At 43.9% G+C, this 27,377-nt stretch overlaps 1 protein-coding gene across 1 annotated transcript in view; it reads right to left on the bottom strand.

The window, feature by feature from the left end:
- Positions 1-27,377, bottom strand: part of LOC310823865 (mitogen-activated protein kinase kinase kinase kinase 3-like) — a 122,644-nt gene that overhangs the window by 7,761 nt on the left and 87,506 nt on the right. Inside the window, exons 14-19 of the mRNA XM_083696749.1 lie at positions 18,603-18,661; positions 16,802-16,854; positions 15,978-16,016; positions 15,184-15,240; positions 13,659-13,710; positions 13,137-13,308 (exon numbers count right to left, since the gene is read on the bottom strand). Of these exons, the coding sequence (XP_083552875.1) occupies positions 13,137-13,308; positions 13,659-13,710; positions 15,184-15,240; positions 15,978-16,016; positions 16,802-16,854; positions 18,603-18,661 (432 nt within the window). The remainder of the gene's footprint in view (positions 1-13,136; positions 13,309-13,658; positions 13,711-15,183; positions 15,241-15,977; positions 16,017-16,801; positions 16,855-18,602; positions 18,662-27,377) is intronic.

The following is a 27,377-nucleotide window of genomic DNA, read 5'->3' as shown; positions in this document are numbered from 1 at the left end:
ACTGTCTGAAGACCCACCGGGGTTCAGCTAAAGTTTGTCACTGATAAGGGCTGTGTGAGGTGTGGTGATGACTTTATGCTGCATACAGGCATCTATGTCAAAATTGCATATGAGGCTTAAAATAAAAGTTCAATACTGAGGGTTAAAATGTGCAATTAAATTCTACCTCTTGTTACCTGTTCAAGTGTTATGGTAACATCACACTGCTGGTCATTTCCTCATAATTACACGTGATATATCTATCTGATAGGCATCGCTTGAGTCTTGCATTGAGGTTCAACGTTTTTCAACGTTTGCCATGTGGGACAGTGAACCTGCATTCTGTAATCCTAGTTTTTGTAAGCTATCCTGAAGCATGTTCTAAATGTTTTTTCAAGAAAAAAGTGGCTTGAAAGTCTTGGGATCTTTAGCATTGAGCTGTAAGACCAAATTGTTAGGAAAGTATTTGTTGGTCGTACAAAGCTTTTGGCTTTTTCCTTTTTTTTCTACATGCCAATGGAACAGCATTTTTTGTATTTCATCCAATATGTTCGCAAGTAACATGTCAGTAAAGAAAAGGGTAATGAAAGTCATAGCAGCTCACCACCAAAAATCTGAATTTGACTATGGGTATTGTCTCTTATTTTAACCCTTGGCTTGACATTTTAAATGTACAACATGTACCGCTATATTCCCATAGACACATATAGAGTTCATGAAAAGTATCACTAATTTGGATCGTTATCTCACAATTTGTTATTTAGGTCGATTTTTAGGATAGAACTTGAGTTGATGGTATTATTGTGGGAACTCAAATCAGTCACTCAGCTTTTTCTATTGGCTACCCTCATCAATGCAGAATATGTGCTTGGCCAATGAAATGTGAATGTTCTCGTTTCAGTACGCTGAACGCTTCATCTTTCACTCCACCGTTTCCTAAATCATTTTACCTCATATCCTTTGTTCATCCTAAATTTGTTTCTAATACTGCTTATTCATGTTTTAAGTTACCTATTTATACCAGCACCTTAGATTACCAGACCTGTACAACATTTGATAACAATGTTATTTTTGCACTAAAATAAAATGACTTTTGGAGCTATTGCTTGAGTTGAGTCTAGTGTGTTTCAGATGGTTGGACGTTCAGATTGTTCTGTTTTAGAGAGGAGAGGTGATGAGGGCAGGTGGATGTTCATCATGAAGCTTACTTTGTTTAATACCAGGCTAGTTTGTCTGGTGAGACCACACCAACTCATTGCATAGCTTGTTAACCAACTGGTCCCGGATACACGTAATGTACGTGCACTACTAATTCAGAAATTCATTTTTACACCCATTGGTCGAGAGGGATACTAACTAGCCAACTAGCATGCAGTGGGTGATATTACAGAGAATAATGCCTTTAATGTTTTATTACAGAAATAACTGCCAATAGGTTGTCATTGAATCTCCCCCACATAAAATGTTGCTGTTCATAAGTTATGATCTCAGTTTTGAGCTATGGTGAAGCGTAACAGTGCATATGCAAAACATTGTGAAACTGACATTTATTTTGACTTTTGTTGGACATTCAATATATAGGCTAGGCTATATCTTACTGGTTGTTTGTAGTCTGTCTGTCTATCTCTAGGGTGTGGAAAGTATCCAGCAAATTGGTTCTTCGATGAATATGTGTAGGCCTAGTACTTGTTTCTGTGGTCACCGAAACTACAGCATTTATAGAGAAGTCAAGCTGCAAAAATGCATCATGGAATGTTGCCACTGGCCATGCAGGTAGAACTAGTTACATATCAGGATGTAGTTGAATTATCTGTCAACCTGTACATTTTTCATCGTTAGGGGACACAGTTTATCTGAAGCTAATCTATTTCCAGTGAATGGATATGTTCATGGGTGTGTGTGTTGTCATTCCAATGAGGGATAAGTGCTTAATTTGAGAGTGACCTGAACAATAGCAAGCCCAGGATGTAAATAATGAAATCACATTTAAATCATACATGCACCATTTCTAGTCTAGTACTTGCATAAAAACTAGGCTTAAGGGTGCCCTCTGATCAGATCTTGACAGTTTTTAGGGAAAAGGCACATTTACTTGCGAAAGAGTATGGTTATGAGGGGTCTGTTTTGTTTAACTAAATGGCATATCATCATGGATATCATAGACCAATTCAGCTCACCAGTAGGCACATTTCACGTGCCTCTGTTGCTTGAATGCAACAATTGAATTGGATTCAATTGGATTGTCTGTTGATCTTTTTTCATCATGCTTAATCGAGTTGTTGGGAGTGTTTTAGAGATTGTTTAACGTCGTCATTGCTCGGCTTTACCCTTTCTTGGTTTGTATGACTTCTTCAACTGGTCCCTACATGGATGTCTCAGTTCAGTTGTCATTCTCCATTCAAAATGGGCTAAGAATAGTATAGATGGATGCCTTTTCCATATGACCCATATTTCTCTGTGTTGCAGAAGGACATTCAAGCAAACAATGTTAATAACAAAATGAAACGTGAATCTGGGTTTGCACTATTGTAGGCCTATAGCCTACTGCTGACCATCTAAACATCTCCTAAAAGTATAATGTCAGATATATAGACACAGTAATGCCTCTCTTTGCCTTTCTCCTATCTTCCCCTGAAGAGCTAACCTCCCCTTATAGTAGAGTATAACTTATTTTCTTAATTCAAAGGTAACAATAGGTAACACTGAATGTACTGAAAGCCAGAGTGTTGATATACTTTAAGAAATGACGTATCCACCTGTAATATGCGTATTATGCATGTTCATTAACTTGAACTTATTGACCCCTCAAATTGGGATAGTAAGAAGTCGAAGTTGTCTTTGTTTTCTGATGTCTGTTCTCTGGCAAAAATTGACCCTAAGAATGAGACTGATGGAACATTAGTCATGTTAGTCGTTGAATAGGCATCTACTAGAAAGATTGAATTTGAGATGGTGCGAAGATTGGTCCTACTTTGTATTGCCTGTTGAGGTGCTGTAATAGAGGAGCTGTTACCATAGTTGCGGTGTCGTGTGATCTTATTGTATGTTTAATTTTGGCTTCAGCTTTTACTATTCATATTCCCATCAGACGACAGTTTTTTCCTCAAGTAACCAACAGAAACAATTAATGTTTGTCACCTTTTGCGGAATGCCTGAAAATGTTATGGTTATCGTTAAACCCCCCCTACAACCTTTAATACGCGTAATGGCTCCATAACAATGATGCTTCTCGTACCGTTGTCCGTTATGGTTTATGAGTTGACTTCTCTTGTATTTTTGTTTGTTTAGCTTATGTCTAGATGTTGCTCTTTTATTCCCCAAAAATATGTATGATGGCTTCTGCAGGCCCTGCTACAGTATGATGGTCTCATATCTCACTCTGTCTTGAGTAGTCAACATTTTAGTTTATTTTATCAGGTCTTTTTTGGTGGCGTTCATTTGGAGAACTATGATCGTCGTCACGCAGAGCTTAGCTCCATCCATCCATCGACTCGCAGCGACTCTATCCTGAGAAAGTACGGTTGCAAAAGAAATCGGAGAACATTCGTAGAGCTTCCCCAAACCGAACCAATGCCATATAGCTGAATTACATGCAACATGCAAGACACCATAACTAATAATGCAAGGTATTTTGTATCTTTCTGAAAGCATTGAGGGCTTCAGAGCAACTTGGCTTTTTATATACCAACTTGGAAAATTACCTCAGAACGGTCTCGGGTGCTAGTGTTGTATATCCCCAATTTTAGTGACCAAATGACACAAGCCAATACTGTGTACAAACTTTATCATTTTACTTCCTTTAACCTTTAGTTAAGCAACATTTGTAATTATGGATGAACTTTGAATGTATGTACATTAAAGTTCATGGGACCAAATTTTGTAATTGGGAGTTCAAGTCTCAATGTTGTTATGTACGCATGCAAATCCACCCTTTTTAAAATGTAGTAATACTGTAACTAAAACAACCAATGAACGCTCAGCAGACACTGAGTTGGGACTCATTTGTGTGGCAATATAAGCTGTAGTCATGACTGGATGATATATTGATGTACCAATGAAATGGATATTTAGATTTGCAATGAATCACTATCAATATTCCTGCAATATGTTTTGGTAGTATAAATAGTGGGCTGCGGATTGAAAGAAAGAGGCATGTTGATGGGATGTTGTATGCAGAGCAATAATGACTAAAGTCTGAGTTGGAGTTATGATTTGCTGAGCAGTGTAGATGGGCCAACGTTAGGTAAGATGCATGGCAGGTATCACTCTGAGCGGTACCCTGGCCTGTGGTCTCCAGCACGTCTTGTGGCAACTTTCATTTAACATTTAAGCATTGGTAGGAGGTCATCTAATTAATTGAATATAGGTTACCTGTAACTTTGCAAACCTATAAGTAGTGTTTTTAGTGGTTCGTAGTTGGCTTATAGATGCCACTGAGTGATCATCAAGGATCTAACATCTGCATCTTGAAGTGATGTTATGCAGTGCCGCAATAAAACCAGCGAGGCTTTTCTTGCCCTTTGCCATTTAAAGCTGTTTGTTGCAACCAGAAAACGACAAGAACAGTAGCACGCTATTCATTATCCAAATTTGATACAGTTTTTGATATGACGATAGATGTATTTTTGCATGCTACATTTTACAAAGGGAATACACATTTGAAATTACTTTTCTCAATGTATTTGTGACATGATATACTGATGTAGTGGCATATATCGGTCATTCAAGAGATCAATCGATTGAAAGGCACTGTACAGAGAAGGTTGTATGGAAATTAAATTAAAGTTCTTATGTCATTCTTGTTGTCTGAGCTGAAAACATCCTGCATGTTATTGTTTTATGTGTGCCTTTTCAGAGATTTCCTTTCCACCTCCCATATACTGGGGTTGCCATCCCTATTTCATTTACAGCGCCACATAAAATAATTTCTACATTAATTATCATGCAACCTTAAAAGTGAAGACGCTGCATAGAACGATCAGTATTTGTGTTTTGCACTTTCAAAGTAGTTTCAAAATTGCCCCACTTAAGGTTGGGCAAACTGACAACAAAACAACAATAAAAGACGAGGTATTTTAAGCTATCGATAGGAATTATAAGGAATAACATGACTTTGAAGAGCTTTTCTAAAAAGGTAAAAGATATATCTATATATATATATATCTATCTATCTATATAGATAGATATTCATATATATTCATGAAGTATCTCATAAACCTGATATATGCTGCATTGACTTTTCTCATTTCTTTTTTTCTCTTGTGTGCTTCATATTATCCAATAAAAAATTGTATTTCCCCTTTTTTGAGAGGTTTGATCATCACCTAAGGCTGTGCACTGGCCATGCAAAAGCTATTTTCTGATTAAGGAGGTCTTGAACAACATGTACTGCTACATGTTCACTGTCAGATGGAATGAAAGGGTATGTATGAATCTGAAGCGGAATGGTTACGTAGGATTATGTGTAATTTATGCAATTGTTAACATTACATTTGATCAAAGGAATATTTCTAAATTGTAGCGACGTTACTTTCCATGTTTTGCTTTGTAAGGATGCTGTATGTGTCCATATAGCCTAAAACACTGGGTTAAATCAATGAGGACTTAATGTCCACCAACACAACTATCGGGTACCTGGAGACTCCATGCTGTTCAATGTGACTGGTGACTCAGGTATTGCCGTGAAAGGGCTGTATCTGCTACTGTGTCCTATTCCTGTCCTATTCCCCCGCACCTTTGTCTTAAGATAGCCTTAGAACTACACATGGAGTACATTCTTCTCGTACATTTGGCCTTAAAAGTACAAAATTATGCACAAGAAATCCACAACTTGCAAGAGAGCTTGATTCCCATAGACACTTCAGAAACCATGTCATGCGTCATTGCCATATATCTACCTCCTATGAATGTTGGAGTGTCCTGGAGATGCAGTCACGTGCTGAACTTGTTTTAATTCCTTTTTTTTTTTTTTTTTTTTTTTTTTTTTTAATGAATGACAATCATCCCCAAATTCTAATTGTGTTCACTATGAAAAAAAAGTTGAGACATGAGAACATGTTGGCCTTTTTAAAGAAAAATATGATAAGAATTTGGGGATGATTGTCATTCATTTATAAAAAAAAAAAAAAAAAAAAAAAAAGGAATTAAAACAAATTGTGGATTTCTTGTGCATAATTTTGTACTTTTAAGGCCAAATGTACGAGAAGAATGTACTCCATGTGTAGTTCTAAGGCTATCTTAAGACAAAGGTGCGGGGGAATAGGACAGGAATAGGACACAGTAGCAGATACAGCCCTTTCACGGCAATACCTGAGTCACCAGTCACATTGAACAGCATGGAGTCTCCAGGTACCCGATAGTTGTGTTGGTGGACATTAAGTCCTCATTGATTTAACCCAGTGTTTTAGGCTATATGGACACATACAGCATCCTTACAAAGCAAAACATGGAAAGTAACGTCGCTACAATTTAGAAATATTCCTTTGATCAAATGTAATGTTAACAATTGCATAAATTACACATAATCCTACGTAACCATTCCGCTTCAGATTCATACATACCCTTTCATTCCATCTGACAGTGAACATGTAGCAGTACATGTTGTTCAAGACCTCCTTAATCAGAAAATAGCTTTTGCATGGCCAGTGCACAGCCTTAGGTGATGATCAAACCTCTCAAAAAAGGGGAAATACAATTTTTTATTGGATAATATGAAGCACACAAGAGAAAAAAAGAAATGAGAAAAGTCAATGCAGCATATATCAGGTTTATGAGATACTTCATGAATATATATGAATATCTATCTATATAGATAGATAGATATATATATATAGATATATCTTTTACCTTTTTAGAAAAGCTCTTCAAAGTCATGTTATTCCTTATAATTCCTATCGATAGCTTAAAATACCTCGTCTTTTATTGTTGTTTTGTTGTCAGTTTGCCCAACCTTAAGTGGGGCAATTTTGAAACTACTTTGAAAGTGCAAAACACAAATACTGATCGTTCTATGCAGCGTCTTCACTTTTAAGGTTGCATGATAATTAATGTAGAAATTATTTTATGTGGCGCTGTAAATGAAATAGGGATGGCAACCCCAGTATATGGGAGGTGGAAAGGAAATCTCTGAAAAGGCACACATAAAACAATAACATGCAGGATGTTTTCAGCTCAGACAACAAGAATGACATAAGAACTTTAATTTAATTTCCATACAACCTTCTCTGTACAGTGCCTTTCAATCGATTGATCTCTTGAATGACCGATATATGCCACTACATCAGTATATCATGTCACAAATACATTGAGAAAAGTAATTTCAAATGTGTATTCCCTTTGTAAAATGTAGCATGCAAAAATACATCTATCGTCATATCAAAAACTGTATCAAATTTGGATAATGAATAGCGTGCTACTGTTCTTGTCGTTTTCTGGTTGCAACAAACAGCTTTAAATGGCAAAGGGCAAGAAAAGCCTCGCTGGTTTTATTGCGGCACTGCATAACATCACTTCAAGATGCAGATGTTAGATCCTTGATGATCACTCAGTGGCATCTATAAGCCAACTACGAACCACTAAAAACACTACTTATAGGTTTGCAAAGTTACAGGTAACCTATATTCAATTAATTAGATGACCTCCTACCAATGCTTAAATGTTAAATGAAAGTTGCCACAAGACGTGCTGGAGACCACAGGCCAGGGTACCGCTCAGAGTGATACCTGCCATGCATCTTACCTAACGTTGGCCCATCTACACTGCTCAGCAAATCATAACTCCAACTCAGACTTTAGTCATTATTGCTCTGCATACAACATCCCATCAACATGCCTCTTTCTTTCAATCCGCAGCCCACTATTTATACTACCAAAACATATTGCAGGAATATTGATAGTGATTCATTGCAAATCTAAATATCCATTTCATTGGTACATCAATATATCATCCAGTCATGACTACAGCTTATATTGCCACACAAATGAGTCCCAACTCAGTGTCTGCTGAGCGTTCATTGGTTGTTTTAGTTACAGTATTACTACATTTTAAAAAGGGTGGATTTGCATGCGTACATAACAACATTGAGACTTGAACTCCCAATTACAAAATTTGGTCCCATGAACTTTAATGTACATACATTCAAAGTTCATCCATAATTACAAATGTTGCTTAACTAAAGGTTAAAGGAAGTAAAATGATAAAGTTTGTACACAGTATTGGCTTGTGTCATTTGGTCACTAAAATTGGGGATATACAACACTAGCACCCGAGACCGTTCTGAGGTAATTTTCCAAGTTGGTATATAAAAAGCCAAGTTGCTCTGAAGCCCTCAATGCTTTCAGAAAGATACAAAATACCTTGCATTATTAGTTATGGTGTCTTGCATGTTGCATGTAATTCAGCTATATGGCATTGGTTCGGTTTGGGGAAGCTCTACGAATGTTCTCCGATTTCTTTTGCAACCGTACTTTCTCAGGATAGAGTCGCTGCGAGTCGATGGATGGATGGAGCTAAGCTCTGCGTGACGACGATCATAGTTCTCCAAATGAACGCCACCAAAAAAGACCTGATAAAATAAACTAAAATGTTGACTACTCAAGACAGAGTGAGATATGAGACCATCATACTGTAGCAGGGCCTGCAGAAGCCATCATACATATTTTTGGGGAATAAAAGAGCAACATCTAGACATAAGCTAAACAAACAAAAATACAAGAGAAGTCAACTCATAAACCATAACGGACAACGGTACGAGAAGCATCATTGTTATGGAGCCATTACGCGTATTAAAGGTTGTAGGGGGGGTTTAACGATAACCATAACATTTTCAGGCATTCCGCAAAAGGTGACAAACATTAATTGTTTCTGTTGGTTACTTGAGGAAAAAACTGTCGTCTGATGGGAATATGAATAGTAAAAGCTGAAGCCAAAATTAAACATACAATAAGATCACACGACACCGCAACTATGGTAACAGCTCCTCTATTACAGCACCTCAACAGGCAATACAAAGTAGGACCAATCTTCGCACCATCTCAAATTCAATCTTTCTAGTAGATGCCTATTCAACGACTAACATGACTAATGTTCCATCAGTCTCATTCTTAGGGTCAATTTTTGCCAGAGAACAGACATCAGAAAACAAAGACAACTTCGACTTCTTACTATCCCAATTTGAGGGGTCAATAAGTTCAAGTTAATGAACATGCATAATACGCATATTACAGGTGGATACGTCATTTCTTAAAGTATATCAACACTCTGGCTTTCAGTACATTCAGTGTTACCTATTGTTACCTTTGAATTAAGAAAATAAGTTATACTCTACTATAAGGGGAGGTTAGCTCTTCAGGGGAAGATAGGAGAAAGGCAAAGAGAGGCATTACTGTGTCTATATATCTGACATTATACTTTTAGGAGATGTTTAGATGGTCAGCAGTAGGCTATAGGCCTACAATAGTGCAAACCCAGATTCACGTTTCATTTTGTTATTAACATTGTTTGCTTGAATGTCCTTCTGCAACACAGAGAAATATGGGTCATATGGAAAAGGCATCCATCTATACTATTCTTAGCCCATTTTGAATGGAGAATGACAACTGAACTGAGACATCCATGTAGGGACCAGTTGAAGAAGTCATACAAACCAAGAAAGGGTAAAGCCGAGCAATGACGACGTTAAACAATCTCTAAAACACTCCCAACAACTCGATTAAGCATGATGAAAAAAGATCAACAGACAATCCAATTGAATCCAATTCAATTGTTGCATTCAAGCAACAGAGGCACGTGAAATGTGCCTACTGGTGAGCTGAATTGGTCTATGATATCCATGATGATATGCCATTTAGTTAAACAAAACAGACCCCTCATAACCATACTCTTTCGCAAGTAAATGTGCCTTTTCCCTAAAAACTGTCAAGATCTGATCAGAGGGCACCCTTAAGCCTAGTTTTTATGCAAGTACTAGACTAGAAATGGTGCATGTATGATTTAAATGTGATTTCATTATTTACATCCTGGGCTTGCTATTGTTCAGGTCACTCTCAAATTAAGCACTTATCCCTCATTGGAATGACAACACACACACCCATGAACATATCCATTCACTGGAAATAGATTAGCTTCAGATAAACTGTGTCCCCTAACGATGAAAAATGTACAGGTTGACAGATAATTCAACTACATCCTGATATGTAACTAGTTCTACCTGCATGGCCAGTGGCAACATTCCATGATGCATTTTTGCAGCTTGACTTCTCTATAAATGCTGTAGTTTCGGTGACCACAGAAACAAGTACTAGGCCTACACATATTCATCGAAGAACCAATTTGCTGGATACTTTCCACACCCTAGAGATAGACAGACAGACTACAAACAACCAGTAAGATATAGCCTAGCCTATATATTGAATGTCCAACAAAAGTCAAAATAAATGTCAGTTTCACAATGTTTTGCATATGCACTGTTACGCTTCACCATAGCTCAAAACTGAGATCATAACTTATGAACAGCAACATTTTATGTGGGGGAGATTCAATGACAACCTATTGGCAGTTATTTCTGTAATAAAACATTAAAGGCATTATTCTCTGTAATATCACCCACTGCATGCTAGTTGGCTAGTTAGTATCCCTCTCGACCAATGGGTGTAAAAATGAATTTCTGAATTAGTAGTGCACGTACATTACGTGTATCCGGGACCAGTTGGTTAACAAGCTATGCAATGAGTTGGTGTGGTCTCACCAGACAAACTAGCCTGGTATTAAACAAAGTAAGCTTCATGATGAACATCCACCTGCCCTCATCACCTCTCCTCTCTAAAACAGAACAATCTGAACGTCCAACCATCTGAAACACACTAGACTCAACTCAAGCAATAGCTCCAAAAGTCATTTTATTTTAGTGCAAAAATAACATTGTTATCAAATGTTGTACAGGTCTGGTAATCTAAGGTGCTGGTATAAATAGGTAACTTAAAACATGAATAAGCAGTATTAGAAACAAATTTAGGATGAACAAAGGATATGAGGTAAAATGATTTAGGAAACGGTGGAGTGAAAGATGAAGCGTTCAGCGTACTGAAACGAGAACATTCACATTTCATTGGCCAAGCACATATTCTGCATTGATGAGGGTAGCCAATAGAAAAAGCTGAGTGACTGATTTGAGTTCCCACAATAATACCATCAACTCAAGTTCTATCCTAAAAATCGACCTAAATAACAAATTGTGAGATAACGATCCAAATTAGTGATACTTTTCATGAACTCTATATGTGTCTATGGGAATATAGCGGTACATGTTGTACATTTAAAATGTCAAGCCAAGGGTTAAAATAAGAGACAATACCCATAGTCAAATTCAGATTTTTGGTGGTGAGCTGCTATGACTTTCATTACCCTTTTCTTTACTGACATGTTACTTGCGAACATATTGGATGAAATACAAAAAATGCTGTTCCATTGGCATGTAGAAAAAAAAGGAAAAAGCCAAAAGCTTTGTACGACCAACAAATACTTTCCTAACAATTTGGTCTTACAGCTCAATGCTAAAGATCCCAAGACTTTCAAGCCACTTTTTTCTTGAAAAAACATTTAGAACATGCTTCAGGATAGCTTACAAAAACTAGGATTACAGAATGCAGGTTCACTGTCCCACATGGCAAACGTTGAAAAACGTTGAACCTCAATGCAAGACTCAAGCGATGCCTATCAGATAGATATATCACGTGTAATTATGAGGAAATGACCAGCAGTGTGATGTTACCATAACACTTGAACAGGTAACAAGAGGTAGAATTTAATTGCACATTTTAACCCTCAGTATTGAACTTTTATTTTAAGCCTCATATGCAATTTTGACATAGATGCCTGTATGCAGCATAAAGTCATCACCACACCTCACACAGCCCTTATCAGTGACAAACTTTAGCTGAACCCCGGTGGGTCTTCAGACAGTTCAGGGCCCCTGGGAACCCCCTAATCCATCCAATCCATTCTCACGGTTCTATAGCCTACGGGGGTGACCACATCCTCATAAAAATGTCAAGATGCTACAACTAATTTTACAAACACCAGAACACCTTAGCCTCTCACCCACGTCTCATGGGGCAATAAACACCCTTCCAATTCCCCCACCATCCTTGTAGACGCCATTTTAGACACTGTCATATAGCAACAACTACTACAGATCTCACACAGGGTCATATATATACACCTTTTTGCCCGGGAAACACGTGATCTTATCAGTGACACGTCCGCGACATGGGTCAGACCCACGTTTGAAACTAAACATTTTTAAAAATTGAACCATTTTTTAATCCCCAATTTTATTAACCCTAACCCTTCATTATTGAACACATTACTACCACTAGAGTAGCAGCCTAACCATTTTTTAATTGCCTTTTTTTAATTGCACATTTTAACCCTCAGTATTGAACTTTTATTTTAAGCCTCATATGCAATTTTGACATAGATGCCTGTATGCAGCATAAAGTCATCACCACACCTCACACAGCCCTTATCAGTGACAAACTTTAGCTGAACCCCGGTGGGTCTTCAGACAGTTCAGGGCCCCTGGGAACCCCCTAATCCATCCAATCCATTCTCACGGTTCTATAGCCTACGGGGGTGACCACATCCTCATAAAAATGTCAAGTTCCGACAAACACCAGAACACCTTAGCCTCTCACCCACGTCTCATGGGGCAAGCATCAACAGCCCACCACATCCGCCCCCAAAGGGGCGGGACTTATAATTTTCAAGTATTATTTTTGATGATTAAATTTATGTGACGTCATCACCTTTTGTCACAAAGTGTATACTATATTCTCTTGTGTGACATCAACATCAACAGAGGAGGCCACATGACTACACTACAGCACTACAAACTGACAGACGAAGGCAGGGAGAGAGAAAGGGAGGGAAGGAGGAGGGAGGTGATGCAAGACTCTACAGGTGCCGATTGATAGGGACAAACAACCAATCAGGGAGGGGCCAGGTTCTAGGGACACCCAATCAGCCAGTCTTACTGTCTTCCTCCTCCTCCTTCACCAACTCCAAAACCACCTCCAGCTCCTCCTTCGTGTGTGGGGCGTGAAGCCACTCCCAGAAATGCCTAAAGGTCCCATCATCGTCACTGCCCTGGGGTTCGTTACCTAGGCTACTGCGTCTGTGGGGGGGCAGGCGTGGGGGTGGGGGGCGCGGGGGGACGTGGGAGGGCCGGGCGGGGCTATTGGACACGGGACAGCGATTGATGGTCGCTCCTCCATCGTCCTCTCCCTGGGACGTACTCTCCTGTGCCTGCTGGGGTGGACAGATGGACTTGGGCTGAAGAGAGAGGGGGATGAGAGGGAGGGATAGGGAGGGAGAGAGAGAGAGAACGGAGCGATGAGACAGGAGGAGGGAGAAAGGGGGGCAGAGAGAGAGAGAGAGGGAGTGATAGAGAGACAGAAGGGAGGAAGAAAAGGATAGCCAGAGAGGGGGGGGAGAGGTGGAATGAGAGAGAGAGAGAGAGGATAGATAGAGAGGGAGAAAAGAAGAGCGAGACAAGGGGGAAAGAGAGGTGGAGTGAGAGAGAGTAATGAGACAGAGAAAGCAGAGAGATACTTCACCACCACGTTTATGAACAAATACATGGGAAGGAAGCACTGTTGACTGATAGAAGCCATTGGTCCCACCTTGGGGGGCAGTGGGGGTGGGACTTTGGGCCTCATGATGGTACTGGATTTGCTGGAGGGAGAGAAGGGGGAGGGGTTAGAATTGCCAGAGCTGTGACAAGGTTCTTCTTCTCTCAGACATCATATACTGACAACCACAAAACATTACACAGTTAGAGTGTGTCGGAGAAGTGTTGGATACACAGTGTCTCTCTCTCTCTCTCTCTCTCTCACACACACACACACACACACGACACAGTGAAAACAACTACAAACAACACAATATGGCTCATATCTCATATCAGCAGGATAGCCCTAAGACTTAGAGTGTGTATGTACCCTACTGTATGTATAGCATGGTTCAATCAGAGACCAATATCAGGCCCACATTCATGATTGACAGACATAAATAACCAATCATGATGGACATAGACACAACACCAACCAATGAAGAGTCGCAACACCGTAAGAACAAGGTAGGTACAGTAGAAAGGGTTAAACCAAGAGGACTGGTGTTAAACCCAACAACTATGGTTACAAGAGAGGCACAACAGGACAAGCAGTAACAACACACACTCAGGCCAGAGGACAAGAAGGCGGTATGACACTCACACACCCACACCGGTAAGCAGGTGGCACATGATGGACACACATCAAGACTAACAGATTTAGACTGGACAAACGGACAAAAATCACAGTTGGCTGAGAATTTAGCAAAGAAATTACAACGGTTGTGTTCATTACCTCAGAGATGAGGGCAAATAATGTAGAGGCAAACAAAAACAGTCCTTCATTTTATTAAGTTCAGCAGAAATGTTTTTAAAAAACAATCTGAAATGTTCTGTCTTGAACGAAACCCATGTCTGTCTGGATTCAAAGCCCAGACCAAACTGTGAGGCAGCAAGCAGAGCTATAAGGCTGTCTGAAGCACATACAGTACACGCGTCCCAATTCTCTACCCTTTTGTCAAAGTGGGGCAACGTGTGCATTCACCATAATATGATTTAGTGATGTAGTGATGATGTATGGTGTATTGGCGCATACTGTAGGCTGGAGGGAGTTTCCCCCACAATATCTCTTATACCAACCAATTTAAGTACAGTACAGACTTCAGGATGAGGGTAGAGAATTGGGACACAGCAACAGAGAGAGGGTAGCAGGTAGCACAGACGGGCAGAAACGAGGGACAGCATGGGCAGCACAGGGGTGATGGCGTGGCAAGACATGCAGAATGAAGATGGCATGGATGAAACTGTGGAGAGGTGACAGGCCTAGCCTTCCTCCTCCTCCTCTTTCTCAGATAGAGGAAGACAGAAGGTGAATCTCAAAAGTCTGTCCTTGATTCCTCTTGTTCTCTCTCATCACCTCCCTCTCAAAACGCACTGGAGGAGAAGATCTGAGGTTCTTCCCCTCACACCTTCTCCTCCAATGCGTTTTGAGAAAGCGGAGAGGAGAGAGGATGTGAGGAATCAAGGAGAGACTTTGGAGATTTAGCCGAGAGAAAGGGGGTTGGAGCTAGGCTAGATACACAAGACGACGGACTTACTGAGTAAGAGTTTCATCACCAACACCATCATCATCCTCTAAATGTGTCACATGGCCCCTGAGGAGATGAAGATAGGAGGGCAGTGGCTCAGTGGGGCTCACAGTGGCAAGGCAAAGTGGCTAGGCAAACAGGCCTTTGACATTATGCTGGCAGAAAGCTCAAATCATTCAAAGTTTTTAAGGGTAGCTGGCTCGCCTGCCATTCTTGCTGTTATAACGTGAAAGCCCAGTTAGAGCTCCTCTTTCCTGTTATGTCCACTGGGAGGAGACACTGAGACAACTATGGGAAATAACTTGCTTGACTAGCATTGCATGGATAAATGACACTAACTACATAAGAGTAGGTCCTAGAGCTAAACTACATTACTACATGGCTATAGAATCAAATAAAACAGACATACAACTCAATTACACACAAAAAATGTTACTATATACAACAAATCTAAATGTTACAATTAGTACTTGAATTGAGCGGGTATGAGCGAGTGATTCCACTACGAGGCTTTATGACGAGATAAAGGTGGGCTGTGTCTGGGTGGTCACACAGAACAGCCTGATTATAAGCATCACACAACGATGGACAAACAAAACAAAACAAGCAGGGTAAAACCATAACTGCACAGTTATCAGCAGCCGTCTGAGCAGATTAGTATTGTGTGACACTAGATTGGCTGGATTAGTACTGCGTTAAACACTGATTGGCTGATGGAGTGGGCGCAGTTAGGATGCGTCAGCGAATCAAAAACCAGAGCAGGTGCAGGTTTTGAGCTGTGAAGGGGTAGTGGCCTAACTCACCTCTGGTGAAGCTCCTCCTCCACTGACTTGAGAAGACTCCTGTCAGATAACGAGTGAAATGAAGGGGGGAGAAGTAAGAAAAAGAGAGACACTTACAGAACCACACACAACATGAAGAAAGGAGTAGAGCTGTGTTCTCACCTAGCTATCATGACATTTGCTAATGTTACAGGGCAAACCCTCATGAAACCCAAAAAAACAAGTAAAGCAGTGTGTAAAGCAGTGTGTGTGTCCTCTTGCCTGACTTATCCTACACACGCTGAATGAGTCACACACACACAGCATCTTCAACACATTCTGCTAACAGAACAGATCTCTGTCATTCAGAACACACACAAAGTGCTTAAGTAGTGAACCTCTGTCATTTCAAACACACAGCGCTTACAGGGCACTTCCTACTGCCGTTCCAGGAAAAGGTGTCATGAATAAATGATTAGACACTTCAGAAGCGTTTCTCTACAGGAAGTCACCTCTCCCAGCCACACAACCATCTGGTAGGACTGATCCTGCTGCTACACCGATGAGAGAGGAGAGAAGAGAAGTGGGGGAGAGAGGGGGAGGAGAGCGTGAGGGGGGAAAAGAGGGGCAAAAGAGGGGGAGGGAGAGAGAAGGAGAGGAGAGAGGTAGGAGAAGAGAGAGGGGTAGGGGGAGGAGAGAGGGAGAGGAGAGTAGAGTAGAGCAAAGGAGAAGAGAGAAACATAACAGAGAAGGTAGGAAAGGAGTGCCGAGATACAGAGAGACGCAAAGAAGAAAGGGTACATAAAGAAAGGGAAAGGAGGAGAGAGGAGAAAAAGAGGAGTAGAAACCTAGGAAGAGTGACTTACTTATTCCCTCCCATTAGGCTTGGTGAGTCATGTCCATACTCCAGCTGAAGGTCCTAGAGAAGACACACACACACACACACACACACACACACACACACACACACACACATTACGATTACACAACAGCTTCTGAAGCAAAAAATACAGACACACAGAGATATTCACACAACACGCACACATACACGTTACAGTAACACAACAGCTTCAAAAGCACAAGGACAGGCACACACTGATATTCACACGTCATACACACGCAGAAATGTAACAGTTGTGCGTGTGGATGCAGAATAAATAGCCCTCTCAGTCTGTTTCTGCAAGGAACTTCACATGTATTGTTAGGAATAGGTAGGTTAGACAGGTACAAGGTGCAGTTTAGACAGCACACTGTCACATTTCACACTCGCAGTGGAGCTGGCTGGCACCGACGCATCGCTTGAGCTGTTCCTCGACCCGGGTAAGCCGCTTTCTCTGTTTCTCCCCAGGGCCATGTAAATGCTGTCCGCATACTCCGACTTCTCACTTTAATGCACACATCCAGACCAGTTGCGGAACCTTTTAGACAGCCTAGCACCCCTAGACTAGACAAGAGTAGAGATGTGAAGCTGAGTGAATATGTTTTTAAGTGTCCAAAAAGCAGTTGTTTGGCGTTTAGACTCCAAACATAATTTTACATTGCTGCTACAGCAGCCATGCAACGTCTACGCTTTACGCATGCGCTAGTGTAGCAGGTAACATTGAATACAATATAGTCTATGAACTCCGTCCAACACTCGCGTCACGTATGTGGTGTAGCAGGGTTGTTAGAGGTGAGGTGTGATAAGGTGTGAGGTGACAGGCCATATAATACAAACAACCAATGGCGGCAATAGGACCGGAGTCACCACGACAACCAAAACAACAACACCAGGCCATCCAATGAGGCACAGACGGCGCCAACAACACAAGTAAACAGACAAACAAACAAACAAGCAGGATCACTCAAAGGAGCCATGTAGACAGAGACGAGGAGAGGCAAACTGAAAGAAGACGGCAAGCGTTAAAAAGCAGAATAAAAGCCCCCAGAGGGAGAGAAAGAGAGAGACAGAGATGGAAAGAGAGATTATACCAGCAAATACCAGATTAGATCTTGCCGTGTAGTACAGCTCTTCTGCACAATCTTGATGAGGGTCAGAGTGGAGCTGTTCCAACAGGCAGGGTGAGAAACACCTGTTAATGTCAACGTTAGCTAGGAGGGTGCAAGACAGGTGAACAGGAAGCAATGAGGCACGGGAGGAAGTGAACGTGTTACACAGTGATGGTGTTATGCAGAATCATATCCAGGTAGCCTTGTTTGCAGGTGCATGTGTTGAGGTCAAACAAAGACAAACTCCCACACACTACGCTTGCAAAGAAACACTTATTTTTCTGGAGGTCTTCGGACTGAAACATGCTTCATGAACGTGAACATTTTTCTTTGTTTGACACGGCAGATCATATGGATTCCGTGTAATTCCTGTGTGGGACTGAGATCAGACATGCAGCAGTTGTTCTGAGTCAAACTGGACCACAGTGTCAGGCTTGTATCAGGTGGGGTGTGTATAGGTGTTTTCCACAGCAACTATCCATACACACACACTGGTCTGATACGCAAGCACACACACATGCTCACACAAATTGGGTCAAATACTTTGAGGTGTGTTTGATTTAGCTTGGGTTTTACACTTGTGTATATGACCCAGGTCTGACACCCACACACCCACCACCCACCCACCACACACACACACGTCCATGGTAACACAGTGGTAGACGGCAGGACACTCACCGGGTCATGATGAGGCTCTGTCTCTTTCCTCAACGGAGGATCAAACTTCACCTGGCCGACTGAGAGAGTGGGGGGTAGATAGAGAGAGAGAAAGAGGGGGTAGAGAGAGAGTTATAAATGTGTATGAACTGGCTGGTGTAATAGGATTTGAAGTTTAAAAGTGCAGCTGCAGGTAAGATGACGACTGGTTTAACAGTGAAATTGCTGTGTGTGTGTGTGTGTGTGTGTGTGTGTGTGTGTGTGTGTACAGTGCCTATAGAAAGTCATCATACCCTGTGAAATCTTTACCTTTTGTCACATTACACCCTGGAAATTAAAATAAATCTAATCTAACTTTTTTGAGCTGTATGTACACATTATAACCCTCATCATCAAAGTGAAAATAACAATTTTAAAAATTCTGGACAATTATTAAAAATTAATTAGTGAAATACCTGGTTTGGTTAAGTGATCAGCCCCTTAGAGTATACCATTATAAACTTGCTCAGGTGCAACCAATCAACTTCCAGATCAAACACCAGGCTAATTGCCCCCCACCTGACATCAATTGTAGTGGTTTTGATTACTTCAGAATAAAAGCAGCTGTTTCTTGAGGATTCCACAACTAGAAGTGCATGGTTCTGCAAAGAATTCACCATGGTTGGAAAAGTACTTTCAAAAGGCCTCCGGGATAAAGTTGTAGGAAGGCACAAGTTAGGTGAAGGCTACAAAAAGATTTAGAAGGCTTTAGCTATCCCTCTGAGTACCGTTCAGAGCATCATTAAGAAGTGGAAGGCGTATGGCACCACCAACACCTTGCCTAGATCAGGCCGTCCGTCTAAACTGGATGACCGAGCCAGGAGGACATTGATCAGAGAAGCTACCAAGAGGCCAAAGGCAACTTTGAAGGACTTACAAGTCTTTATGGCTGGGACTGGTCTGTCTGTGTATGTGACAACAATCTCACAAGGTTTACACAAAGCTGGCCTGTATGGCAGGGTAGCAAGAAAGAAGCCTTTTTTTTAAAAAGTGCCACAGTCAGTCTTGTTTGTGCTGTGCAAAAACAAGATTCCCTTGCCATGTGGAAAAAGGTTTTATGGTCAGACGAGACTAAGATTGAACTTTTTGGACTGAACTCCAAGCGCTATGTTTGGTGAAAACCAAACACAGCACATCACCCAAAACACACCATACCTACTGTGAAGCATGGTGGTGGCAACATTATGTTGCAGGGATGTTTCTCTTCAGTGGGGACTGGGCAATTGGTCAGGATTGAAGGGAAAATGGATGCTGCCAAGTATACCCAAATTCTTGAGGACAACCTGCGTCCCTCTGCTAGACAGCTGAAGATGGGAAGGTCATTCACCTTCCAACACGACAACGATCCTAAACATACCGCCAAAAGAACAACGCAGTGGCTTAAGGATAGAAAGGTGAATGTCCTTGAGTGGCCAAGTCAGAGCCCTGACTTAAATCTGTGGATGGACTTGAAGAGAGCAGTCCATCGCCGCTCACCACGGAATTTGACTGAACTCGAACAATTCTGCAAGGAAGAATGGGCAAATATTCTCCAATCTAGGTGTGCAAAGCTAGTAGAGACATATCCAAACAGATTGATGGCTGTAATTGCAGCAAAAGGTGGCTCTACAAAGTATTAAATCAGGGGACTGATGACTTTTCCAACCCTGTTATTCTTGTTTTTCATTTCTTATACATTTTCAGAACTGTCGCCTTTTTTTTCATTAGTTTGATGTATGGCTAAATTTGTACATAAACCTGGAAAAAGGTATTTTTTAATGGGTTTTGATTTCAGGCTGTACGACAAATATAGTAACTATTTCAAAGGGGTATGATGACTTTCTATAGGCACTGTAGGCCTACACTGCATGGTTTGGGGAGCATTATTCCAGCGAATCTGAAAAGCATACAGTCGGTCGAGGTTTAATCCCTGCATGCCACTGCACGCCGCTGCATTTATATGCGGTGTGAAGTGCTGCCGAAAGCCACCACAAGGTGGTGAGAAGAGCTGTGTAGGATGTTTGAAAAGAGAATGGTTTGACTTATCAGATAGATTGGCAAAATCAAGTTTATTATAGCAGCTCATGAATTACAGAGATGAAGAGTGGAAATGGTCTCTCACAGCAGAGAAGCGGGGTAAATGTTTAGCGCAATTATATTTCATGAGGGGGTGCTGCCTAAAATGCTGTGAGGGGGGTGATGGTGTCTTTGGATGAACCTTAATTTAGAAATAATTAATGTCTTTATGGACACAAAATGATGTGGGATACAGTACACGTGGCAGTGTGTCTGCGAAATTGCAAATTAATTAACTCATAGGATATGTTTCTCAGTTAATTCTGCGCATTTCGGCTACAGTATATGGACATAAATATGTTATGTCAAATATATAATGTGAACTCAGAGAGGTGCCAGAGTTGAATGTTGAAATGTGAAAAATCAAGTTTATTATAGCAGCTCATGAATTGCAGACCACGCATTCTCTCACAGCGCAGAAAAACAGGGGAAATGTCTAGCATGTAACATGAAGAAGCGCGAGTCGGCTTTAATAATGTAACAGAATGAGTGGGATTGAGACTGGATAAAAAAGTAGGGATCATTTGAAGGGGGAGAACATGCTGGATGAATTGTCACGCCTTTGTTTGATGATCGGAAACGATCAAGAAAAATATATTGTTTAAATCATCCGCCATGCTCTCTCTCTCTATTCTCTTTGGCAAGAGAGGCAGAGTCTGATTGTGGGGGGACATGCAGCGTTCGGTCTGTAGAGGGAGCTACAGGACTGTGGCCAGGGTTACGGAAGCAAGGCTTTGTTGCGCACCTGTTGCGAATGAAGCCTCGTTAACGAAATGGTTTAAGATGTGTGTGCCTCTGCTTTCGGGGCAGGAAGGGCTGGAAAGCCAAAGATTGGAAAGTCGACGAACAGCTAAATAAACAACCATTCCCTCATCACAACACTGCGTCCGCCTCTGTGTGTCAAAGATCCTGTTACATTGGCGCCCAACCTGGGACACAGAGATGGAGGCGCTAAGCACGGCCATCGGAAGGATGGCCCTCATACTGGAGCAGCAGGCCCACCTCCAGCAGGAGCAGCAGTTCGCGATGGGAGAGATGGCGACGGCTAGGGCGGAGGACCGTGCCCTCCTCCGGGAGCTCGTCGGGGCCATCAAAGCGGGACCGGCGCCCGGGTCTGCGCAAGGTCCCCCAAAGGTCCACCTCCAGAAGATGGGGGACCTGGACGACCCGGAGGCGTTCCTGGCGGTGTTCGAGGGGACGGCGAGGATCTCGGGGTGGCCGGACGGCGAGTGGGCTTACCATCTGCTGCCCCTCCTGTCAGGCGAAGCGCAGCTCGCTGCCCACAGCCTGCCAACGGCCGCCCAGCGGGATTATCCCTCCCTAGCCCGGGCGATTCGAGACCGCCTGGGCCTCACCCCGGAGGAACACCGTCGCCGGTTCCGGGCCCTGACGATGGAGGAGGGGAGCCGGCCCTTTGCCGACACCCAGCGGCTGCGGGACAGCGCGTGGCGGTGGCTGGACCCAGGGAACAGCTCGGCGGAGGAGGTCAGGGACCGGGTGGTGTTGGAGCAGTTCCTCACGGGGCTCCGGGCCCGGACCGCCGCCTGGGTCCAGTACCACCGGCCCCAGGATCTCGCGGCCGCCGTGACCTTGGCGGAGGACCATCTCTCCCTCCCACCGCGGGAGCCCCGGCAAACAACCAACCAGCACCCGGAATGAGCCGTGGTGCCGGAAGAGGAGAGGCCGGCGCCCGCCCCGAGGATGAGATGGCAGGGGCAGGTATATCGAGAACCAGCACTGGCCCCACAGGAAGCACCCCGAGCGGCAGGGGGGGTGTGTTGGCGATGCGGCCGGCTGGGCCATATTCAGGCGAATTACCCAGTGATGGAGGTGGGGCAGGTCGTCCGCATCGGCAACATACCGGGCCCTCCCCCTGGACCAGGAGAGGCGTATTGTGTTCCAGTTAGGATACAACACGATATGCACCAGGCGTTCTTGGATTCGGGCTGCATGCAGTCCATAATCCAGGAGCGCCTGGTTTGACCGGGGGCATTAGTAAAGGCATCGAGGGTGTTGGTGAAGTGTGTCCATGGGGACATTCACGAATACCCTGTGGTCGCTATCGAAATTCATTATGAGAGAAAAAAGCATAGTGTAGCCCGCGCCTGACGCATCCCCTTGTTCTGGGTGTAGATTGGGAGGGGTTTCCTCAAGCGGTAAAGCGGGCTACCGGTGTGCGTGCACGACAGAGAGGGAGGTGTGAGGCGTGTAATGTGCTCTGTGCTGAGGCGGCGCCTCGCGACACTGCCGAGGAGCCGGAGCCGGCGGAGGGGTCTCAACCCGAGATTTCCCCGCCGAACTACCCGTTGCTAGGTGACTTCCCCCTCGAGCAGTCTCGTGACAAGACCCGACAATCGGCCTATGACCAAGTGATAGCGATTGATGGTACTTTGGTACGGCCAGACACAGTGCGCGCCCACCCCTATTTTGCGATCATCAGCGACAGGTTATACCGAGTGAGTCGTGACTCGCATAGTCAGGAGGAAGTAACCCAGTTGTTGGTTCCCCGTAGCCGCCGGGAAATGGTCTTCCAGGCGGCTCATTTCAACCCCATGGCGGGCCATTTAGGTTATGATAAGACACTGAACCGTATAATGGCTCGATTTTATTGGCCGGGAATTCGGGCAGAGGTGCATAGGTGGTGCGCTTCCTGTCGCGAATGTCAATTGGTAAATCCCCCAGCCATTCCTAGGGCCCGTTGCGGCCCTTACCATTGGTCAAGAACCCATTCGACCGCATTGCCATGGATATTATCGGGCCATTTGATCGGTGTACACAGGGGTATCCATTTGTGTTGGTCTTGATAGATTACGCAACCCGATACCCCGAGGCAATACCGCTGCGCAATATTTCTGCCATGAGTGTAGCACAGGCATTGTTTCAAGTGATCTCCCGGGTGGGAATCCCGATAGAGATTCTCACCGACCAGGGCACCAATTTTATGTCACGCACCCTTAAGGAACTATACGGGTTGTTGAATATCAAGGCGATTCAAACCAGTGTTTACCACCCGGCCACGGATGGCCTTTGTGAGGGGTTCAATCGGACCTTGAAATCAATGATCCGGAAGTTTGTGCACGAGGATAGTCGGAATTGGCATAAATGGCTAGATCCCCTGCTGTTTGCGGTACGGGAAGTTCCCCAAGCTTCCACCGGGTTTTCCCTGTTTGAATTACTCTACGGGCGTAAGCCCCGGGGTGTCCTAGACCTTCTTAAAGAAAATTGGGAGGAAGGGTCTAGCGATAGTAAAAATGAGATACAGTACGTCCTGGACTTGCGCACAAAGCTCCACGCCCGAGGGGTTATCTCACGCGAGCATTTGCAGCAAGCCCAGGAGCGTCAAAAGCGCCTCTACGACAGGGGAACTAACCTGCGAGAATTTTCACCGGGAGACAAGGTGCTCGTACTGTTACCCACCTCCAGCACGAAATTACTCGTGAAGTGGCAAGGGCCGTTTGTGGTCACACGTCGCATGGGGGACGTGGATTATGAGGTAGTACGTTCGGACCGGGGGGGATAGCTTGCAGGTGTATCACGTAAATCTCCTTCAAAAAATGGAACGACGTGGTCACTGTTGCTCTGGCTACAATAATTCCAGAGAGAGATGAGTTCGAACCGGAAGTCCCAAAATCAAAAGTTAGCACTCCGGTCGGTATTGATAACCATCTCTCTGCTAGCCAGGCCACGGACGTTGCAGATTTGCAAGCTAGGTTCGCTGACGTGTTCTCTCCTCTGCCCGATCGGACTACACTTATCGACCACCATATAGAAACGCAGCCGGGTTTAACGGTGCGCACGCGTCCCTATAGGTTGCCGGTACACAAACGAGACATTGTGTGCAAGGAATTGGAAGCCATGCTGGAGCTGGGTGTGGTCGAGGAGTCCCGCAGTGACTGGTGTAGCCCCATCGTGCTTGTCAACAAGCCGGATGGGTCTATACGGTTCTGTGTGGATTATAGAAGGGTTAATGCGGTCTCCAAATTCGATGCCTACCCGATGCCCCGGGTTGACGAGCTTGGCACGGCCACATTTTTTACGACATTGGATTGCACGAAGGGATACTGATTCCCCTCTCCCGGGAGAAGACTGCATTCTCCACTCCGCTCGGGTTATATCAGTTCACGGTGCTCCCTTTCAGGTTGTTTAGAGCCCCAGCCACTTTCCAGCGCCTCATGGGCCGCATTCTGCGGCCGCACTCTGCCTATGCTGCTGCCAACCTGGATGACATTGTCATTCACAGTGACACCTGGGCGCAGCATGTGCAGAGTGTGGCTGCTGTTCTGCGGTCCCTGAGGCAGGCGGGGCTGACGGCCAACCCGAAAAAGTGCGTGATCGGGCGGAGGGAGATCCGGTACCTGGGGTACCACTTGGGTAGAGGGGAGATGCGTCGCCGCCTCTCCGCAGCCCAAGACTAAGAAGGAGGTGAGGGCGTTCCTGGGGCTGGCTGGCTATTACCGGCAGTTCGTGCCAGGCTTCTCCGAGCTGGCCAGTCCCTTGACGGACCTCACCCGGAAGGGTGCCCTGGATCCGGTCCAATGGTCGGGCCAGTGCCAGGGGTCGTTCGAGGCCCTTAAGGGCGCTCTTTGTGGAGAAACAGTCCTGTATGCGCCTGATTTTAACCTCCCTTTCTCCCTACAGACGGACGCGTCGGATAGAGGCCTGGGAGCAGTGCTGACCCAGCGGGTGGAGAGGGCTGACCGGCCGGTGCTGTACCTGAGCCGCAAACTCGGTGGAGAAGGAGTACCTCGCCATCAAGTGGGCGGTCGGCGCCCTCCGCTACTACCTGCTGGGTCGCGCTTTCACCCTCTATTCCGACCATGCTCCCCTCCAATGGCTCCACTACATGAAAGATGTGAACGCGAGGATCACCCGGTGGTATCTCGCGTTGCAGCCCTTCAACTTTTCGGTCGTGCACAGACCGGGGGCGCAGATGGTCGTGGCAGACTTCCTCTCCCGTGCAGGGGGGGGGGAGTAGGTTGTCGGCCGTCGTGTCCCCGGCCTGTGTCGGGCGGTGGGGGTATGTGGGGGGACATGCAGCGTTCGGCCTGTAGAGGGAGCTACAGGACCGTGGCCAGGGTTACGGAAACGAGGCTTTGTTGCGCACCTGTTGCGAATGAAGCCTCGTTAACGAAATGGTTTAAGATGTGTGTGCCCTGCTTTCGGGGAAGGAAGTGCTGGAAAGCCAAAGACTGGAAAGTCGACCAACAGCTAATTAAACGACCATTCCCTCATCACAACACTGCGTCCGCCTCTGTGTGTCAAGGATCCTGTTACACTGATATTTTTGGTGACGAATAGGACACTATTGAGAGGCCATGTTGGTAAAAATGACAACCATTATTGACAACTAATTTGGCCACGTCTTTTTTTCATTTATATGAAATGAATACAAATGCGATTTACACATCATCAATATACAGTGCCTTGGGAAAGTATTCAGACCCCTTCACTTTTTCCACATTTTGTTGTGTTATAGACTCAATTTAAAATGGATTAAATTAAAAGAATTTGCCATCAATCCACACACAATACCCCAGAATGACAAAGCGAAAACACATTTTTTGAAATTTTAGTACATTTATTAAAATTGAAATACAGAAATACCTCATGCACATAAGAATTCAGACCCTTTGCTATGACACTCCTAAAATGAGCTAAACTATGCTTTTTCCTCTCCAACATTCAACTTTGTAGATTTTTGTCAGTCTCCCCAGGCCTCAGGGTCGCATTCCTGAGCAGTTTTGTTCCTCTCCATTTGCTCAGTTTGTAATGACAACCTGATCCACACAGTGTGTAATTGATTCCTATGCAAATCAGAGACCCTATAAAAACAAAGATATTAATTCCAAAATTACATTAACTATTATCCTTGCATGATAGTTGATGGACTCAATCCAACTTATTGATATAACCCAAGATGGCGCAGAGTATGGCTGCCGTGCTTCGGGCTCCTGAACGACAATGCAGCTTTTTGCTTATTTTACCTTCTAAAGTAGCCTGCTATCTTAGATATGACAGAGATGCACTACTGCACATGAGAGAACTGATGACTACGTACCCAAAACCGGAGTTCTTTCACTGGGACCCGATGCTCACTCCAGACGCTGGCAAAACAATAACAATGGCCGGGTCACAACAGAAACGCCGTCCAAGACGCCGCAGGGCTGGCGAAGCTGAGATGCCGCGGAAACAAACCTCCGCTCCCCAGCATTCTACTAGCGAACATCCATCCAGTCACTAGACAACAAGCTCTGCGAGCTAAGAGCAAGGATTGCCTTCCAGAGAGAAACAAGAGACTGTAACATCATTTGTTTGACCAAAACCTGGCTTACGGAAAAAACGCCGGACCAGGCGATTGTTCCTCCGGGGTTCTCCGTTTGCCGCGCGGACAGGTCAGGTCAAACCAGAGAGTGTTCATACCCTTAAGACTTTCTGCTCCCCAGACTTAGAATACCTAGCGCTGTTGTGTCGCCCTCACTGGCTACCCCGTGAATTCACTGCCATTGTGGCGATAGCGGTGTACCATCAGACCATCAGCTAACACAAGTACAGCACTCAGCGAACTTTATGACTTTGTCAATAACACAGAAAACAAGCACCCAGAGGCCGCTCTTATTGTGGTGGGCGATTTCAACCGGGCATCGCTGAAACAAGCAATTCCCAAACTTTACCAACACATCGACGTAAACACACGTGCCAGAA

This window comes from Argentina silus, assembly GCF_951799395.1.
Source record: "Argentina silus genome assembly, chromosome: Y".
Taxonomy (NCBI): domain Eukaryota; kingdom Metazoa; phylum Chordata; class Actinopteri; order Argentiniformes; family Argentinidae; genus Argentina; species Argentina silus.
This window is presented reverse-complemented; position numbering and strand designations above follow the sequence as displayed.